At 39.6% G+C, this 21,511-nt stretch overlaps 1 protein-coding gene across 9 annotated transcripts in view; it reads right to left on the reverse strand.

Annotated features, from left to right (window-relative positions):
- Positions 1-1,653: 1,653 nt before the first annotated feature.
- Positions 1,654-21,511, reverse strand: part of myt1b (myelin transcription factor 1b) — a 136,909-nt gene continuing 117,051 nt past the window's right edge. For 4 of the 9 annotated variants that reach the window (XM_025901805.1, XM_025901804.1, XM_005462779.4 and 1 more), the window contains 12 exons: positions 19,606-19,793; positions 17,346-17,600; positions 16,586-16,740; positions 12,085-12,147; positions 11,630-11,698; positions 9,867-9,929; positions 9,462-9,542; positions 8,652-8,873; positions 7,938-8,029; positions 7,654-7,757; positions 6,860-7,003; positions 6,448-6,725 (listed from right to left, as the gene is read on the reverse strand). In XM_025901805.1, coding sequence (XP_025757590.1) covers positions 6,582-6,725; positions 6,860-7,003; positions 7,654-7,757; positions 7,938-8,029; positions 8,652-8,873; positions 9,462-9,542; positions 9,867-9,929; positions 11,630-11,698; positions 12,085-12,147; positions 16,586-16,740; positions 17,346-17,600; positions 19,606-19,793 — 1,580 coding nt within the window. In that variant the 3' untranslated portion in view covers positions 6,448-6,581. Of the gene's footprint in view, positions 6,726-6,859; positions 7,004-7,653; positions 7,758-7,937; positions 8,030-8,651; positions 8,874-9,461; positions 9,543-9,866; positions 9,930-11,629; positions 11,699-12,084; positions 12,148-16,585; positions 16,741-17,345; positions 17,601-19,605; positions 19,794-21,511 lie in introns of all 9 variants that reach the window. The other 5 variants (XM_025901803.1, XM_025901809.1, XM_025901806.1 and 2 more) reach the window with 5 other exon arrangements.

A 21,511-nucleotide genomic window follows, 5' to 3' on the forward strand; every position in this document is an offset into this window, starting at 1 on the left:
ATATTACTAACTGGCTGAAAGCTGAAAGCTCTGCATTCCATTCTTCCTGTGAAATGTCTGGAAATCACAGGTAAGCCAGCAGTCTGTAAGCAAAGTGGTCTGTCAGGATAAAAAGGTAGTATGAGGTCTTTAAGATATGATGCAGCCTGATTATTTAAGATTTTGTATGTGAGGAGCAGGATTTTAAATTTAGTTCTGGATTTAACAGGAGTCCAATGAAGAAAAGCCAATATAGGAGACATATGCTCTCTCCTACTAGTACCTAGTCAGTACTCTTATGCAGTGTTCTGGATCTGCAGGTAGTTTCTAGAGCACCCTGATAATAATGAATTTAGCATAGAAGTAATAAATACATGAACTAGCTTTTCAGCATCACTCATGAGAGCCTCCAGATGCTTTATAGATGCTGTAGAAGCACTCAGCGTTGTTCCTCTCTTCTGATCTCCTCTGTAAGTATTGGTGACAATTTGAACCCAAATTTCACAAATCAGATTCATCGCTTATATGACATGCTGTAACGGATTTTCAGTCCAGTTCTTGTGTAAATTAGCATACCTCAGCCTTTTCTCCCCATTTTCCTTCCTTAAGAATGGCAGTCACCCTTCCACTTAAAGCATTACTGATGATGCTGTAGATGGATCAACTAAAGGGCCAGAGGCATCACTCCAGACCTGTGTCAGGTCTTTGCTGGATTTTCTTCTTAAGGACATGACTTTCAGATACTATTCATCTGCTGTACACAGCTTTTTAGTCCTGCTGCTTCTTCTTTTGCCCTCTATTTGTCCAGTTACCTCAGTGTTTCCTAAGGACACACTGCTCACTATGCCAAGTTTTCAGCTAATAGCTCTCTGGGAATCACCTTGTTGGTGCAGAAATACAATTTTATGCCCATCAAACTGTTATTTTTGTCATTTTTCATAGACTCATCTGAAGAAATGGGATCAAATTAGGTCCTTTGTGACAGGCTGCTAGTAACAAACTGCCCCTCTCATGCTTGATTCATAGGTCAGTGTTGAAGGGGCTGAACAAACAAAACAGTCTTTTGAAAATTGTCAGTGGAATATATTTAAAATGGGTGGATGAAGCAGAAAAACTTTCAAAAGGCCTGAAGAGCTACTTCTTAAAAAAATACAAGAAGATCTGGCTCCTTGGAAGCAAAATAAGAAGAAATGCGGACACTTTTGCTCAAGCCTTTCTTTAGTTTGGAAAATTTAAAGTCATTACGATTTGTTTTCCAAAAATTTAAATACAATTTACTCAACACTGGCAAAAAGTTTTTAGGTGTGGGCAATCAACTTTGGTTTCTGAAAGGACGAATGATTAAACTGTTGTAACTTTACTCTAAAACCAAATCTTAATCATCAATCAACCATGTGATGCTGTTAGGACCAGCCAAAAGATCCACACATTGGAGAGATGTGCTTAAGATTTTTCTTTTAACATAAAGAAGAAAACACACATGTATTTACTTTGTGGGGACCCTCAAAGATATTATGGATTAACCATTCTAACCTGAACCTGATTCCTCGGGCAGGGATCAACAAATGTCTCTCACAAGGTGTAAAACTCCCCACATAGATAGATGTACAGGATCACACACACACACACACACACACACACACACACACACATGCACAAAATGATATAACAAAGTCACACTTGTCTATGAGTCTTTATTTGTGTTTTTCATAGAGAACATTTAAAATGGTTCATACCCCCACAATAACTGACATCACTTCTCTGCTTTATAACACTGACACAGGAACAGGGGAACGTACACAAGTACACAAACAAACAGTCACAAAATTGGCCCATCTACAGTGTTTTACTTCCCAAACAAAAACAAATTAGGCAAAAAAACCCAAACAAACAAACAAACATGAGACCCCAAGGACACACAGCCAAGGCCTGTCCCACTTTAAAAAACGTTGCTGTAGCAAAGGAACGACCACATCTACAAAAGTAACAAAAACCACCGTACAATCTATCGTTGTGGAAGTGCTTGTAATTTTGGAAGTTTTGTACTTTAAAAGGATATCAGTATCAATACCTAGAAAATCACCAGTAAAAATAGCTCATCTGTGTAAAAATGTGCTAGCAGGACAACCCTTGGCTGCGGATTTTTTTTTCTCTTTGTCACAACCTATTTTCTTTTTTTCCCTTTTTTTTTAAAACCATTTTCAACTCGTCTTCGATACAACAACAATAACACTGTTTCTTCTTAATACAAATATGTACAGACACTTCCACTTATTTCAAAATAATGCCCTGCACACTAATGCATTATCTAGGGATGGCTAGGATGATGATGATGATGATGATAATGATGATGTTCTTCAGATTCCTTCACAGAAACTGTCCATGCAGTTTTGGTACCTGAATCGACAGAATGGGATCACAGTTTCCTTAGGCTCGTTGTTTCGTGCCATCTCTGTCACAGAACGGCCTCTGCCTGGATGTGAAAACGCATTTATTTGACATGATTGGCCCCCATCCCTCCCCAACAGCTAACCCCGCCCCTGAACGTAAAACATCTAGATTCAGACCAAATGTTTTCAGCAGTATTTGAACCAGGTGTAAACATACCCTATCTCAAAATGAGTTCAGCGAGAAAGGCACACATGATAAGACCACACAGCTTGCGACTACAGCAGGGAGGATGTTGGGGGTCTTTTGGTTTTGCTCAGCTTGACATTTCTTTCTTATTCTCAGTGTAGAGTGTGTGCGCGTGGGCATCAACCTACTCTCACCAGGTGACGATGCGCTCCCCTCCCTCGACCCCTCTGAAACAAGATTCTGGTTCCCCTGAACGTTTCATCAGGTTCAATTCAATTTTCGTCCCAGGTGCTTCGGGGGAAACTGAGCTCTGACCACTTTTGTTGTTCCTTTGCAATTTAGAATAATAAATCTGCTCACTCCATCACTCGGTACTTTTATGTAAATAAGAAAACATACAGTGCGTGGGCGCAGAACCAACCGTGGGCTGCATTCGCTTTCTCAGCTGACATTTTTTCTTTTTTTTGAAATGCTATGCTTTCATGGCCTCAGTGTTATTCATTTACATACCTCAGTAGACAGTTTCATCAAGCAGTTTAAAAGGGGTCATGCCTTATCAAATAAGTTGGGAGAATATTCAGTCTTAACACTCTCGGGTAGTATTCTCGTGCATTTCAAGAGAGGGAATATGCTACTTTGTTAACCAAATGCATCCAAACTATTTTTCCTGGGGAGAGGTTACACAAAATATGAGGAATGAGGGGAGGTCGTGGTGTGGGGGCTTTGGGGGGGAGGGTTTGGGGAGTATAAAAGTCATAAAAGGCTCTGACATTCTTTTGAGTGACGGACTCGTATTTATGCAACAAACGCCTCCTCCTAAAGCAAAGGGAAGATTGTGTAGCCGGGCAAATCAATTTCCCACTCCCACACAGTCATCTAGGCCTTGATCCAGCCGCTGCTGTTGCCTCTAGCCTCAGCTGACTGGCTGACCTATGGCATTGCTCTGCTCTGCTTTAGCAGCTCTCCCCGATCACCTGAGAACCAAACTCTGCTTCCCGTCAGTCTCTTTTGGTTGTTCTTTTTTTCCTTTTTGTTTGGAAAAGAAAGTACCACTTCCTTTTTTAAAAAATACATTTTGAACCCCCTGAATGAAACGGCTTGTTTTTTTGTGTGTTTTTTTTCTATGTGACAAACAGGCGGGACACTTGCCCGTCATCTATCTATTGGGTTTCTTACAAGTTAAGACTCAAAATGCTGGCATCTTCAACAGTTATTGAGAAAGTGCACAAAGGAGATTCATTCTACATTGGCTAAAAGCACATTGAAAACATGCCTTCGACATCAGAGTTACATACGGGGTTGTGCACACCACAGCAGGTGCAACGCAAAGGCAGGTTACACTACGGTCTTCTACTTGCTCACTTCAGTATCAGAAAGCTCACAGAGAGTGAGCCGTTTCCATTATTAACACAATCACTGCAGAATGTCGCTAAACACTATGCGCATTACTCAGAGGCATCATCATCGTCATTTTTTGTTGTTGTTTTTTTCTAATTTTTTTTCATACATGAACTCACGTGACATTTAGGAACAAAGAGCCAGCCATCTAAACTGATGGTTTCATTTCTCAGATTCAGTAGTACAACATACAGTAGATGTTTCTGACATTTCTGGATCAGGGACAGACAAGGAAAGCAAATTTAAAAAAGGAATCCTATGAGAACACTTCCAAAGTATTGTACTGTATCATCACCTTCAGCTTTGACTCAATGGTATGTTTAAAGCCACAGTTGAGCAGGTCTTAGTGATATTAATTAAGGTGTAACTGCCTCCTACTGATAATCCCTCCTCATTTCTCTTTCCAATAAGCTAGTGATCTTTTGATAAGGATATACAAGAGAAGAAGAAGAGCAAGTCAACAATTACACTGTAAAAATATATGTATGTTTATATTCATATATATATATATATATATATATATGTATATATATATAGCATCTTTAAAATCTATTTATACAGAATGTATATATAGTGTACTTATGGCCATCTTGGCAGAGAAATAAAGGCATCTGAAACAATCACCACTCTCTTGATGCCGTGGTCTCCTCAGGACCAGACATTGTTACATTGCAGAAATGCGAAGAGTCAGGAAAGAAAGTGAGTTCTCTTCTTCTCCTTTATTTATTTATTTTTTTAGTGGCACTTTGTGCATCAAAAAATTAAAATCTAGAGTAAGGCTACAAGGGTGTGTATGTTTATCTGATAAAAGTTTGTCAAAGGAGGCCATCCTACAGTATCCTCGAGGGTTGGATATGTCACTGTGTGTGTTTTAGACTCGTACATCCAGACTAAAACACTGCTGGAATAGAGCTCTACACATGTACCACTGCACTGATGGAGAGAATTCAAAACCGTTACTTAAACAGCCATGGTACATCACAGAGATTGTGGGTGAGCCACTTCTGGCCGCTACAAAGCGCTTGGGAGAGGTAACATTTTTTTTAAATTCCTCTACAAATTTTTCTCATCACCTGACAAAAGCAAACACTCAGAGAGTGGATAGTGAAAGTGACTGCTTCTGGGGATTTTTTTTGTTTGTTTGTTTTGTTTTGTTTTTTAAACAATCAGCTGCTGGTACATCTATGCCTAAGCAATCAAACAGTATTTGTATTGATTTTATTTATTTTTTCGTTCTTTATTTAAATATTAGCAGAGGATCTTTAAGACTACTCAGACTCAACTCTCACATCACGCACATAAATAACAAAATAAATATACAGCCATATCAGTCAATTTCTTTCATATTAAATAAATAATAAATACATAGTTTCTTTTTGTTTTCATCTCCTCATCGGTGTTTTTTTTTTATGTAACAGAAAGAACACAAACAAAATAAAAACGAGGAAAACAAGAGCAACAAGCCAAAAAAATATTTTTTTTTACTGTAAAATTATCAAAAAAAATTTGAGTCTATTATAAAATATTTGCACTTAAAAAGGATTTTTAAAAAGTACTCCAAAACAAACTATGCCTTGTCATTTATCTATATAGACTTTTAAAATATTGATGTACGGCATCTGCAAATTGCTTTTTGACCTTGATAATCAGTAAAGATGCATTTGTGTGTGTGTGTGTGTGTGTGTTTCACTAAACAAAGTTAATAAATAGATTGCTTCAAATAAATAAACCTCAATAACATAAATGGCAATAAGTTACAATTTAAAAGTTCACAGGTATAAATAATTCATATATAACAATAATTATTGTACCACAAAAACTAGTCATTGAAATGAAGTGCAATTCCTAGGCTGATAAGTACTATAGATATGACTAACTGAATTCGAAATGTGTGCACACTATTACTATGATTTCATTGGAGGGGGGGGGCTGCAGCGTTTAAATCAAACTCGCGACCTTGCTCAATGAGGTTTTTTTTCCCGCTGATGATCGCTGCAGTAATACCACCAAGCAAACGCACATTCAGTTTAGTGCATGCTTCATATCGCTGGGGGGTGTGGTGTGAGTATGGTTGTGGATCAGAGAGCGTTTCAGAGCCACAGATGCTTGCCATAGAGAATGCTACAGGAGACAGCGGTGGTGGGAGTCTTCTGCTCCAGTTAGTGCTCCTCTTCCTCCGGGCTCTGGCGAGCAACACTCAAGCCTCGCCTGTCTCCGTGTTCCGGCCGAGGAGAAATGCAAAAAAACGGACTGACCAGTTGCGAAACCCTCTCCGAAAAACAGTTAAGGACACAAAAGAGACAACGGGTAAACATACAGTATATTTAAACCCCCAGATACAGCTTCTAGTAACATGGATCTTCTTCTGGTTCCTCCTTTGAATCCCAGCAGCAGCATGATGTGGATTTTGGTCCGCGTCACTTTTCTTCAACAGAGTGCTCCCTGGGTTGATATTTTTTTAAGTTGCCATTTACTTAAATAACCTGAATTCCCTTTTTTTTTTTTGTTTTTGAATCATATTACGATATATCATAGAGCATTTCAACATCTCTCCTTCCTGACTCCACCTCCACCGCACTCTGTGCACTTCAGGACAGTTTGCATTCTCCATTTGTGTGTGTGGAGCCTCAAACCTTGATGCCCTTCACAGCTTTGTTGATGCTCTCCAGCAGAGCCTTGTTCTCGGGGCTCTGGAAGCAGTCCTTGTTGGTGTACATGTCAGTCAGGGTGCTGATGTATCTGTCAAAGTTCTGCTCTGTGATTGGCTCCTGCTGTGGTGCAAATGAAAACCAATCTCAACTGAGGGGAGCAAATAGAAACAAGGCTCCACGCGCTCTTCAGCGCACCAGATTTGCCTTCAAACAAATGCACAATCAATGAGAACAGGGTGTAAATGCGGACTTACCATGTGTGGCAGACGGATATTAGCCAGGCTGCGGATGAGGGCTCGGCTCAGACCAGACAGCTCCATGAACAGAGCCTCGTTCTGCTCCTCAATCATCTTATTCTCGTGCTCGATGCTCTTTAGGTTCTTCTCCATAGAGGAAATCTGCAACGCACAGCAGTAGACCATCAGCAAATGTTTTAATCTTCAACTACAAATTAACATCTGAAATAATTGGGGATTTTTAAAAGAAGATTTTAATAGCAGCTGTGGTCTGGCATAGTCCAGACATTATAGAGACATTTTTTTCTTCTCTAGTGGCTCGCACCATCTTATATCTTCGTTCTTCCTGGGACCACAAATCTAATGTTGGTTCCAGTTCAACATTGCAAGTAACCGATCAGATTGTAGCGATGACATAATTTTGGGATGTGGAAACATCATGCATCACACATCACAACAATGTGATTGGTCAGATGCAATACTGATACTGGACAATTTTATCCATCTTTAAAGTGTCCTGCCGTGCTCTATAGAGTCTCAAATACAGAAACTGTAATCCTGGTAAAAGACGTTCCAGACAAATATCCTCCTGAAATTATAGTTCTCCATTCATTCTCAACAGTGTCATGCTTTTGAAACCAAGGTTTCATAAGGTGGTGACAGTGATCAATAATTACTTTATCTCTTTTGCAAGAGTCTGGCTAAGGTAGGCAGTATTGCTGTTGCATGGAGAAACTGGAGCTCCTCGAGAAAACAAGAGCATACACTGAAGATCACACTAAAGGAAAAAAACAACAACAACAAACAAACACCTGAGTCTGCAGGTTGACCATGTCAGCCTCCATTTCATTGTTGGATTCATTAAGGTCATTAATCTCTTTGTTGAGCTGCTTGATGTCCTCATCGTTGTCCAAAACTAAAGGAGAGGCGAAGAGAAAAACATGTTTTGCAAAACAAAACAAAACAAAACAAAAGAAAAGAAAACAGAGAAAAACCTCTAATCTAACATTGGCATTATTATTATTTGACTCAGTAAACAGAGGGGAGGATTTTCTGCTCAGTAAACACATAGATTTTTCTTAATTAACCATCTTACCATCACTGGCTCTGAACTTAGTGCTCAGATAGTCTTCTGTAGGGAACTTGGCCTTCTTCTTAGCATACAAGGCTCTGGGGCATCCTGAGAGGCTGAAATGAAATTCAGAGAGGATCAAATTTAACATTACATGTAAATAAAGAACATTATACCTTACAGTGGCATGTGTTAATTATGTACTGCTGCTATGGGGAAAAAGCTTAGCCTAGAAAAATAACTGGAAACGGCTAGACAGACTATTTAACACATGTTAAAAACATCTGGTTAGCTGTTCTGAATACTGTTTACCATTGGAAAGTGGAGCTAGGCTAACTGTTTTTTACCCCTCCTGGCATCATAATTATTCTTATTTAATTCTCGAGGAACCATTTCCGATTTCCGAACTATCAAGCTGTAAATTAGCTTAACTTAAAGACTTGACTATGTTGGCCTAGATCAGTTTAAAGGTGAAAATGACCAACTGATGGGATGTTTACAGAGATTTACGTATTATTTTTTTGGTCAGACATAGCGATTTAAAAATATAGTATCAAACTGAAGCTTTACATTTTAGCATTTGTGACAAATTTTTAAAAGAATAACTAAAATATCCACACATAAAAAAGAGAGATTCAGAGATACTTGGCCATTGGCAGCATTTTATAAAAATCTGAATTCCTCATTTAATCAATTTGTTTTTAAAATGTGAAGATACTGATCAAAGCCTAAGCTTACCTGCGGTGTGTGAGGAAGCTTCCGTTAGCATGTCCAGAGCCATCACAACCTGGGGTGGGGCAGGTTGGACCCTCTGTCTTGAAGGCCTTCCAGTTGAATGGTGTGCCATTCAGAAGACCTTCCTTTTGTCTGCGGGCCGCCAACGGGCACCCGTAAGCGCTACGATGTGTGGCGTACTTGCCACTGATGTGGCCCAGGCTGTCACAGCCCGGCACCGGACATCTGCAGAGAGCAGAGGTGGTAAGAAGAAAGAGAGAAGAGAAGGAGAAGAAGAAGTATGAAAGATAGGAAGCAGATACGGAAAGAAAGAGAATGATGGGGCACAAAGGTTAGACAAGGAGAATGCAAAAATGAAAGTAAAGTGAAACTAAGATTATTCTAATCTTAAAAACTGAAAGGTTTTTAGCAGTTTTGCTACATTCTGTGTTGGACATATTATTACAATCCAAGATATTGCTGACAAATGAGCTATTACAATTTGGTACATGCTTTCTCCACATACTGTTATATTAACAGTTTTGTGTGCAATATGAAGCCCATGTATTTCTTATGTAATAACAATGTACTCTGCAATAGTCTACCATGAATTATATTCAGAATCAGTATCTGCAGTAAGTGTATTTTCCCATGAGTAAGTTGATTCAGTTACGGGGACAGATCACTACCTCTGCATATGATTCACAGTGACTTTCCTCTCTTTCTTTCTCTGTCTCTCTCTCTCTCTCTCGCTCTCTCTTTCCTTTATTGCATTTTAGTTTTACCGTCAGTCATGCTAAAAGCAGACGTTATGACTTTCTGAGCGGTACGAACTTTAAAAGCTCGGAGTCCTCCTGGTTGTCCTTGGTAGGAGTTTTAATTCCACTTTTCTTGGCACGCGGGCACCCAGAGAGACTGAAAACAGAAAGTATGGAGTTGATAACATAGGGCTGGAAAGAAAAGGTCTGGTGAAGTGATTACTTAATAAAGGAAGAGAACATGGTAAGGAAGAATAATTTTACAGAGGTTCTTCAACCAAATGACAAACCAAATCCATTGAAAACGCCTAATATGGATGAAAATAGGATCATGTGTATGTGGTGCCTGTCTAATCTATTGTGAACTGTCGCTAGGCCTCTCTGACTGGCTATACATATGTGTGTTTGTGTGTGTGTGTGTGTGTGTGTGTGTGTGTGTGTGTGTGTGTGTGTGTGCGTGCGTGCATTTGTGTTCTGTTACCTTCTGTGTGAGGCATAGTTTCCTGTGATGTGACCTGAGCCGTCACATCCTGGAGTGGGGCATCTAGGGAAAAAAACAAAGCAATGTTCAAAGTTAGGCAGAAAAAATTAACACAGGCAGTTTTCACAACTGAAAACTGAAGTTTACAATGAGACAACTTGGTCAGTTTGTTAGGATAAAACATCCTTGTGCATATTTGTTTTTGATCCCATCTCTCCTATTTTACTTTCTATTTATCTGCTTAATCTTAAACAAACTATCACAATGTGTATATTCAATTTAATTCAGTTTTATTGATATACTGCCTAATCACAACAATAGTCGCCTCAAGGTCTTTAATATTGTAAGGCCCAACAACAATACAGCAAAACCACATCAATAAGATGGCTCCCTGTGTGCAAACACTTTGGCCACAGTGGGAAGGAAAAACTCCCTTTTAACAGGAAGAAACCTCTGGCAGAACCAGGCTCAGGGAGGGGCTAAGAGAGGTGTCTCCCCAGCCATATGCCTGGGAAACACAGCTTCATCCACCTTTGAAACCTTGAGACACTAAAAGTCCAGCTCTTGTTTTAGACTCTCTCGGTACTCTCAGCTCATGGATGCCACACAGTTTTCTCAACTACGCCTCACAAAATCAGAAATCATATTTTTTAGCCTTTGCAATCCAACTTTCATTCTAAAAGTGATCTAATCTGCTAATATGAAAGAGTATAGTTTCAGAACCGCACATCAATGCCCCTCTTTTCTCTTTCCACTCGCCCCTAAAGCCCAGGTCTGCCCGAGGCCTCTTCATGTTAAAAGGGAATTCTTCTTCCCCACGTTTCTAAGTGCTTACACATAGTTGTCTGATCTTTGAGGTTCTCTGTCTAATCTTTCAATAATATTATTAATTATTATTATTATTATTGTCTTTACTTTGCAATAATAACGAACCCTTGCTGTGAACTGGTGCTATATAAATGTAATTGTAATGACCAGGAAATTGCTTCTGTTCATCTAGACGTTGTGTTTTTAGTGGGAGAAATGTTTTTTTTGTAGCTCATCTAAGTGACTTTTCAGTCAAACACCAAAGACCTTGTCTAGTCAAAATTAAACCACTGATCTTAAAAAATAAAATAAACTCATGCTTTTTTTTCCTTCTAGGCTTCAGTTCCATCCTTTCTGATACACACACAAAAAAAACCACTCTCTGGACTCCAAACAGTTTAGTTCTTAGTGATTCATATCATCCCAATCCTGGCCAGCCATTTACACCTCATATATGTATTAGAACGGATTTTAGGATTTTATAGATTTTATAGATGTTTTTGTGTGTTTTTTTAAAGTATTTGTCAGTTGTTATTCAGCTTATCTGTGTATTTTTCTGTTGATTTATTACTTATCTTAGTATTTATCAATTACATTGATAATTTGCATTTTGTATTTTTCATGCCCTTTTGTAAGCTCTGATTTCACCGTTCTATATGAAAAAGTTAATATAACTTTCCAGGCTCTTTGCCATTTGAACACGCCCAGTATCTGTCCATGTTGAGCTGTGAAAAGCCTCTGTAAGTTTCATTCACATTTACATGAAGTAATTGAAGTGAAAGCAAGCACAGACATAGGAAAAACCACCATGTCAGATGCAGCAGTAGCACAGAAAGCAGCCAGCAATAATAGATAAGTTAACGTCAGCAGAATGAAGCGCTCTGGCGCTGGACAGTGTCAGTAGCAGTGAGCTGAAGTGGCAGCGAAAAGGCAGTGAAGGTGTAGAGCAGACATACTTGAGTTCAGGGGTGTGGGCCGCCATGAGGGACCGAAGGCTCTTATCAGCGAGAGGACACCCAGACAGACTGAGAGAGAAAAGACAGGCAGAGGAAGAGAAAGATGAAAAGGGGGGAAGCAAGGGGTGAGAGGGGGTTGAAAGGAGAGAGCAGAAAGATGTGAGTAAAGGGAAATCAAGAATGCAAGGCATACCAAGGTCATTTAGCAAGAAGAGGACAGACAGCAAGAAGTAAATTACTGATGCATATCAAAGTCAATGACCGTCTTTGCTTCCTGGGCTCACGCTACATTATTGCCTCTGGCATGTCAGGATCAAATAAAATGTTTGAATTAGTCTCGGTGTGCCGGCTTTGGAGTGAGAACCAGAGGGAGAGTCTCAGTAGATCTAACATTTCATGTACAAGCTTATATAGAAAGCAGCAGTGCACAGTAGCGCCCGAATAAGCCTACATACCTACGATGGGACGCGTAGTTCCCAGTGATGTGGCCGCTGCCATCACAACCAGGTGTGGGACACCTGCAGAGGGGACAGACACGTAGTTAGCAATGGCAGAAGGAGAGAGCGACAATGTTAGGGATTAGATGTACAAACTAATTTTTTATAAAGGAAAAGCAGAGGCTGCCCATACACCTCTCTATATTCACTGCAAATATGTACATAAAATTTACATAGATGGTCGTTTGTTGTAAGGTTCCCATAAATACCTGGGGGTAGTACATTTGTACACACTCTGATGGAACCATCAGATTGTCACTACCCCTCTCACAAAGCACCAGATGTTCATGGATGCTTTTTATCCCGGTTGGCTGGTCATGGCCTTAAACTCACATCCACAGAACATCTAAATGTGGTTGAAAATTGCAATGTGAAAAGTCATCTTTTCAGGATGTTACAACAAACTGGTTTCAACCTAATTTCACTAATAGCCCACTGAGCAATTTTCTGTTTATCAGAGCTTTAAAAGACGTCTAAATGGTACATGCTAAAACAGGGTTACATTTGGTTCAAGAGTCAATGTTTAGTGGATTTCTACGTCACACCAAGCAGGTTTTGTTTGTTTTTTTCCAGAGCAAATACATGTGTCTGTGTGTTTTAATTTATAAGTGATTGCCAAAGGGTTGTGACCAGACTATCACACAACATCTCTCTCTCTCTCTCTCTCTCTCTCCATATATAGATAGACAGACAGACAGACAGACAGATAGATTTTTTTTTTTGCAAGCTTTTATGTGCGAGCCTCTGGACAGTCAGAATGGTGGTATGGTGGTTAGCATTACTGGCTCAACATGAGAAAGTTCTGCTGGTCAACAGAAATCTCTTATTTAACTTTTATTTAGAACTACATCCCTTTTCAGGGATCTTTGTACTGAACTGTAGGGGTGGCAAAAACAATCACTACAACACAGTATCAATATAGGAACACTAAATATTGATATTTTAATGAAATTAATTAAAATACCGTGGGAGCACTATGAACAAGAGGGATGATTAAATGTGAAGATATGTTAAAACCGAAAACCACTCGTTACACTTAGCTCGACAAAGCTACCTCATAATGAAGTGCAAGCTTATGGCTCAGTCACACAAGTAAAAATACAACATCAACCTTTGTGCATCTAGAAAAGATCAGTGACTTGTGACTATAGTGAATTTTGTCACGTTCTGTGATCAGTTGCAATTCGTGGTGATGGCTTGAGGATGTTGATTGCAAGGTGATTGGATCGCACAGGTTGCCTGATAGGCGGCGACATTTCTACAAGCAGTCACAGTTAGGGAAAGGTACCGGTATCAGGTTCTGACATAAACGGTAGTAACCAGACCGAAAAGCAGCGCACATTTCGGTGCTTTATTTCGGTGCTTTTTTTTTTTTCATGAGATGTCATACACTTTGGATTCTAGCCGATCATTTTACCTTTACAAGGATAGTAGGCGGGCCCAGGTACGTACGTTCTTTTAGAGTAGAGCTACAGATTAAAAATGCCCAAGGCGAAGCGGTCAAAAGTCTTGCTGTACTTCACAGCAAAAGATGCAAACTCAGCAGCCTGCAACAAGTGCTTTAAGCCCCACGCCCCCGGTACCGCGAGCAAAAAGGAAGAGATCACGTTTAATCGGTTATAACACGGGATGAGAAATATAAGTCCAGACATGTGTGGTATCCACAGAAACCTCTGAATCTCAGCTAAAATGTCATATAAACCATTTCTACAACCAGTAAACTCAACAAAAACAAGCCATGATTAAACAAACAGTTATTTAAAAGCGCCCAAGTCGGCTAAACAAACAAGGCAACCAGAAATTCTCCAGACTTCATGTAACCGGCTAAAGATAGGTTGGTTATCTTCCAGAGCTATCGCCAATTCCAAACACCAAGTTTCACCACACTCTGACCAAAATTCACTGAATGAGCCGCAAAAGAAGACCACAAAAACACACTGCGGCGCAAATGTGCTAAGACAGAAATTGGCTTACTGTCCAGATTTCCTCCATTATTTTCGCCGGTAGCCGGTAGCCACATGATTATCAGCAGTTACCACGCCTACCTAGCCGCATCAGAGCCGTTTTCCGTCAACAACTTCCATTTTAGACCCACCTGTAGACACGTGACTGGATAGACGTCACATGCAGTAAATTTGTGCCCACGTGGGTTTTGGCCTTGGAACGTCTGATTGGTTGAAGTAACGTGAACGTGGCATCGTTACTGTGACTCTATTGGCTCAAACAATTAAAAAGAGGTGTCAATCATGCAAATTGACCAAAAGAAACCAAAGTTACAACCCCTCAGAGTTTAAAGGGCCAGAGGCCAATTAAACGCTCCATGCGCAGAAAAGGCCTATTACCATGTAAATGTGTGGTTAATTCTTCAAAAATGTATTTTTAAAAAAAGCATTTTTAGGCATGTTAATAAAATTAATTTCTGCTCTTAAATACCTAAAAAATTCAACTGGCATGGTGTCCAATTGTGTGCCAAAATTGGACATTTTTGTACAACGTCTGAATATTAGGGATGGGTACCGGTATCGGTTCTGACATAAATGGTAGTAACCAGACTGAAAAGCAGCGCACATTTCGGTGCTTTATTTCGGTACTTTTTTCCTCTGAGATATCATACACTTGGATTCTAGCCAATCATTTTACCTTTGCAAGCGTAGTAGGCGGGCCCAGGTACGTACGTTCTTTTAGAGCAGAGCTACAGATTAAAAATGCCCAAGGCCAAGCGGTCAAAAGTCTGGCTGTACTTCACAGCAAAAGATGCAAACTCAGCAGCCTGCAACAAGTGCTTTAAGGTGATACTGTGCAAAGGAGGTAACACCTCGAATCTGATGAAACGCCTGGCGACGTTTGTGTTTTTTCCATTGTTTAAGCACTGCTTCCAGCCAAGAGTGATACCATATATCCCCTATAGCTGCAGAAAAGGCTAACATTGTTATCTTTTTACAAAAAAACAGCTAAACATGAGAGGTTTTTGGACCAATTTTGTGTTCTCCATTCTTTAAGCACCGGTTCGAGCACCGTTTAAGCACCGGCACCGTTTCAAAAGTGCCTGTTTGGTACTGGTATCGGATAAAACCTAAACGATACCCATCCCTACTGAATATTCATGTATTGACAGCGCTGTAATTTTTCACTGTTCCACTTTAAAAACATAAATCTTTGCACAGTTGATGTTTATATGGTGGTATGGTTCTTATCATTTTGCAGAAAAAAAGAGACCGCTAAAAATAAAAACATGAGAGGTTTTTGGACAAAGCTTGTGTTCTCCATTCTTTAAGCACTGGTTCGAGCACCGTTTAAGCACCGGCACTGTTTCAAAAGTACTGATTTGGCACCGGTATCGGATAAAACCTAAACGATACCCATCCCTAGTCACAGTCTGACTGCAATCACTCTCAGAGAGATTGTCAAAGATTTGCAAATAACTGCTATTAAATGTATACATTTATAAATTCAGACAGATTGCCAGCATGTTGCCATCTGTCTGAATGAGTCTGTCAATGAACACAATGCAAGGGGCCTCAACTCTGGTTGTGTTCTGGTTATATTCCTATAAAACAGAAAGGTTGCTGAGCACAAATGTTACAGATAAATGTGAATTTCTGTCTATGTAGACAGCAAACGGATATGTGATTTATCACATTTAATTACTGTTTTATCAAAAACAGATTTCATGTAATTGCCAACTTGACCTCATTCAACTGCAAACTGATAGCAGACTGACTCTTATAACACAATTTAAGGCAGGTTGTAAAGCAAAACAACACTGTCACTAAAATCATATTTTGCGGCAAAAAAATAACGTATTGGACAAAACAGAACATGAAAAAGTGTAAATTTGAGGAAATATTTTGTAGTTTAATAAGGTGATAAATTACAGTATATATTATTGCAGTACTCAAGATAATGCAAAATGTTAAAAATCATAGTAATACTGTAACTGAATCCTGAATCTTCCCTTAGTTATGCTGCAATAGGTGTAGGCTGCTGGGGGATTCCCATGATGCATTGAGTCTTTCTTCTTCAGTCACCTTTCTTACTCACTATGTGTTAATAGACCTCTCTGCACTGTCACCAAAGTGCTTGCTCATAGGGGGTCATAGGATTGTTGGTTTTTTTCCTCTGCATGTATTATTGTAGGGTCTACCTTACAGTATAAAGCGCTTTGAGGTGACTGTTGTTGTATATATAAAAGGGAATTGAATTGATTTGAACTTCAGTTGAGATATTATGATATTGTTGGGTATGTAACGATTCCCTCTACTAACCTAAAGAGAAAACTTCACCTTTCACTTTTCACAAATTCTAACTTCACGTCTAGTAAAATCTTCTTCTCCTATTTCTTTTTAATGAGTTTTTTAATGATTATTTCTTAACCTGGGTGGGACGTAACTAAGCACATATAATCTTGTTACCCATCAGGATATAAGAATGACTTCTAACTCTTTGCCTTGTTACTTACGAGAGCAACTCCTTCTTGCTATCTTTGGGCTGAAATTTGACCTTGAAGCTCGGGGTTGTGACCTCTCCTGGGTATTTCCTCCCCTCTAGGCAATCCTGCATCATGTCACAGTCCTCTGGTTCAGATGAGACATACGACTGGCCGGTATGCTCCATCTGAAAAGTGATTAACACGCTGGTAAATCCAATGCACGCCTTTTGCTCTTTAAATTGTGGCTTGACCTATTATCTGAATTTTGTTTTTTAAATATCTGCTTCCAGGTAATAGTTTGCTATTATATATTTGAGTGCAAGCAAAGAAACTTTGCAAACACCATGTGCACACAATCCTCTTTTATTCTTTTGCAGACAAGTGATGTTTCCAAATGCAGAGTGTCCTCATAAAAAATTAACATTCAAGGCCCTTTATATTTCTTTTGAAAAAGTTCAAAGGAGTAAAAATTAGCATATGCCAAATCCAGGATGGTGCAATGCACCTGACACACTACCTCTGTTACACAGTGCAATGTTTTAACTGTACAGTAACTCTCACATTTCAGTGAAATAAATGAATAATACAAAGAGGAAAAGGGGACAGGGAATAAGAAAAGGGAATTACACGAAGACAAAGTGATGTAAACAATTAAGAGTTTTTCATTCAAAAGGCTTAGGGGGAATTTTGTCTGTTGTTATTTATGTCGCAATATCTCCTATGTGAGTAACATCTGAGGCAATGCACCGTGTTTGGAGCTCGTACTTTTGTTCCGTCTAACTGTACTGACCTCATCCATTTCCTCCTCTCTCTGACGGTTAGGTTTGGTGTAATCCAGAGGTCCCTCCCAGTCCTCCTGCTTGTAGGTGTGTATGCTTGGTGATGTCATACCGCTGTTTCCACCATGATGCAGCGAGGAAGCGGAGGAGGAAGGGTCTGGAGACCGAACGCCAGGGCTCGTCCCAGACAGACTTCCCTCTCGTTTAATTGGTTTTTTCATGCTCAGGTCCAGGGTGCCATTCTCATCCACTTCAATGTCCATTTCCTGGAAACAAAGCAACAGGAATTTATAGCTGAGCCTATGTTATTACCTGCTTATAAGTTTCCTTATAATTTTCAGTTGTAGAGCCTTTAACAAATAAATAATTCTAGACAAGTGACAGTGAAGTAACTAAATGAATAATGAATAATAATATCCTTATAAGCCCATTTTGAGGGTATACTACACACGAAATAGAAGACTATCTGTTGAAATCTGCACTAAGATACCATTACAATAGAATTTAATAGAGCTTTGGGCATACAGGGCTTAGTTTTACACACATTCATGTCATTTTTTTTAAACTTTTGCCTTGTTTGAAACTTGAGTTTTAATATATTTTTTATTGTAACTCACTCTGTATATGAATGCGATTATGCTTTTTTTTAAATGTAAAAACTTTGGAGTTCAGTGCATAATCTGAGAGAAAATTAATGGAGAAACACAGCTAACTAATACATCTAATTAAGTATTCTCAAATGTGAATAACTAATGCAGTCTCCTCTGGTGCACTTCACTGTATATGTGAGGCAGTCCTGTGTGATGATGATTGGGATTATTTTAATTACCCTCTTGAGCAGATTCTGATGCAGCGCCACACATTTGCCTGAATTCTAATTTCATATATTCTAAATAAAAACTGAACTTTCATGTGGAGAAATGTTGCTTTCGCTTCTCCACCTGCTTGTAAAACTCCCCTCGAGCCTGTATCAAACAAGCATTTTCACAGTCATGCACCAGAGTGACGGCCTCTTTCAGAACACTACATACTCAAGTTCAGAACACCAGCCTCATCGCCTAAGCATGTTAGTCATGATATCTAATGTACTCTGGTGCAAAAAGCACGAACACTGTGCTCCATCTCTCCATGCTTTATTATAATTCTGGCAGGTGAACAGAAACAGAAGGGTGAAAAGAGCAATGTTTTCAGCATTCATGTAAAATGGTGCTCATATGGGCTGGTCAAGGGCCAGAAAATTCAAAGGGTTAGGAGAAGAGGAGAGAAAATGGGAACAGTTCCCAGAAATGTCCCAGGTTGATGAGCTCAGTGTTCCAGTGTTTCAATATTGGATTTCAACTGGCTCCAACTCTGATTCCAGATCAGTCCCCAGTTGATCTGCTCAGCTAAGGCCTGCTCTTGGATCTGTGCCTTGCTGAACACCTTGCTCTGCTTTGCTGCCAGAGACATTAATTTTCACTTTTTATCTTCCTAAAAGCATGTCAGAAATCGAAAAATGATGAAGCAGTCACTTTCTCTCCTCTGTGAGGCAAAAAGGCTTTTAAAAATCACAATATGGGTGAAAGTGGCGCTCCTATTACACCTCCTGTGCACAGAAAAGAGAAAGGGAGTGAGGGAGTGAGAAACAGAAGTATAGATAGGGAACGAGCAAGGAACAGGGAGGCTTGCATAGGGAGGAAGAGAGAAAGAGGGTAAAAGGAGATGTGAGAAAGAAAATGATAGAAAGAGAGTGGGAGATCCGTCCGGCAGATAATGAAAAAAGGCTACCTGGTGGAAAAGTAATCCAGGCAACTGGCAGTCAGCCAAATTCAATAACAACATGAAAAGTGTGTGGGATGGAGGGATGAAACGATGAAAGAGGATGGGAGAGGTGATGCAACTGAATCTCAACACCATCCTGTTGCTGTAAACCAATGCCTCCTGATGATATATTCATGCAGAGTTGATGGAGAAAAAAAAATGAGTGAGAGGAGAGAAGAGGGGTGGAGAAGGCACACCCACTGCTATCCCCTCTCATCTCACCAGCTGTGGCCTGCAATGTTTCATCTGCACTACAATCACATAATAAAATCTTTCTCCAAGTGTTTTGGAGAGAAAAACAAGGCAGTACTTTACAACAGTAAAACCATCTGTACTTGACTCGCTTCAAATTTAGCACATTTTTGATCATCGAAGAACTACCAAGTGATGATGAAACCAACTGTGCTGTTTTCATTCCAACTGTGCTCCTTTATAATGACTGGGGAAAAAAATGAAAAAATGGTGGGCTACCTTGTTTTGGGGTTTGGTGCTAAGGTTCTCAGGTTTCTCCCAGCAGCGAGTAGACAGGTTGAGGATGGCGGTAGCAGCCATGTGAGCAGCTTCGGCGTCATGGGCGTAGTCGTAGGCCAATGAGGAGCTTTTCCCATAACCGTGGAGGCTGAGACTAGGTGATGATGACTTGGGGAATGAGGGTTTAGCTGCAGGGGGACAAAGGCACAAATCCCAAATTGGCTGATATTCTGGGAAAGTACTAAAACAAAAAGGGATTGAAAAAATACGTGTGCTATAGAGAACCTTTGCGTTGCCAAAATCCTAGCTGAGTTCTGACTACTGCACTTGAGTCCACAGTCGATGGTTACATCATAGCGGTTGCTTCCACCTTTTATATACAATCTATGCCTTAAGCCAAAGATCCTCACTCATTAATCATAGCGCGCTTTATCTTTGTTTTTGGTGTGGATTAGATAAATAATTAGTTAGCATAAAGGTGCATTTTTGTTGATTTAGGCACCTTTAGATAGAGGGAGGCTACCTGTTTTTGTGGTTTTGCTGGCATTTAAAACTATGAGTTGTTGGTTTTATGCCTCGATAATGTAAGATATCACTTAGAGCTGTTCCCTAAAAGCTGATTTTTTTGTGTGGAAACAGCGAGTAAATGAGCTTCAGTGATTTATCACCATTTCGTCTTGCTAACCCTCTTGGCCAACATGTGTGACGCAGGGAAGATGGAGTGTGAAAAGTTGTTAATAACTCCTTTAGTGCATTAGCAAGAAAAACTCTGGTTTAGTCAGGTGCAGGCTTAGTCAGCAGCAGCACTTTCAGATCATCTATGAGAAATCAGTTGGTTGACAATTTAATAAGTTTAACCAGCTGTTTTGCTAACACTCTACCTTCATTTTTCATGATTATTTTCTGCCCCACACTGCTCAAGCGTTTTAATTTAGCTGATTTTTTTATTAATATATTTCAATATATTAAATAAAGATCAATCATCAATCAATCAATCGTCTTACGTTTCTGTATTTTTCAGAAATACATCTTCCTCACAGGACAGCCAATACAAACATATGATCAGGGTTCGTACGGGTGCTTGAAATCCTTGAAAATGCTTGAATTCTAATGTCGTCTTTTCAAGGTTTGAACAGTGCTTGAATTTCAGATGTGGTGCTTAAAAGTGCTTGAAAATGTAACTGTATTTCATTCACAATAAATAGCTATCTGATTGAATTGTTTTCTTATCAGATAGAGAAATAAAATGAGACGCAAAAGCAAAATTTCCCAGCCTGGGCTGCCTTGCGTCTGTTTCAATATGTGACCCCGCCCCTCCCTCGGACAGTCGGGGATGAGTGCGCTAACATACCTGTAGGTTGCTGTTTTTTAATGAGTGTTTGATGGAAAACAACAATGGCGGAGTTTGCGTTCTCCAGTCGCATGATAGGTGAGTCCTAGTAAATAATTTTCCAGTACGCGTACGTTACACATGCTATTTTTTTAAAATTATGGTTATTATTTTGCTAGCTATCAAACTCGCTGGAGAAATGATTGAAATGCACTGAGTGTGATGCAGTATGGCAGCGCTATTACGGAATATGCTGTGAACTTAGCTAACATTACTTAGCAGTAATATGAGTTAATTTACTCAAGTGAAAGCTTTAAACATTAGCCCGATACATAACTATCTAACTTAAGGCTTTCTGATTAACCCTCTGGGGTCGACGGACCCAGAGTCTCCATTTCAACTTGGGTCGAACGTGGGGACTTCAAGCTATATACCAGTTTTTAAATTGTGTTGATAGGTCACGTAAAACCGACGTTTTTTGGGGGGGGGAGGTTCTGAATAAAACAGTGGCGTTTACTCCGGGAAGAAACGGTAAAAACGGCGTTTTTTATGGAGAGCGCTAGCAAACACGCTTTG

Source organism: Oreochromis niloticus, linkage group LG20, assembly GCF_001858045.2.
Source record: "Oreochromis niloticus isolate F11D_XX linkage group LG20, O_niloticus_UMD_NMBU, whole genome shotgun sequence".
Lineage (NCBI taxonomy): Eukaryota > Metazoa > Chordata > Actinopteri > Cichliformes > Cichlidae > Oreochromis > Oreochromis niloticus.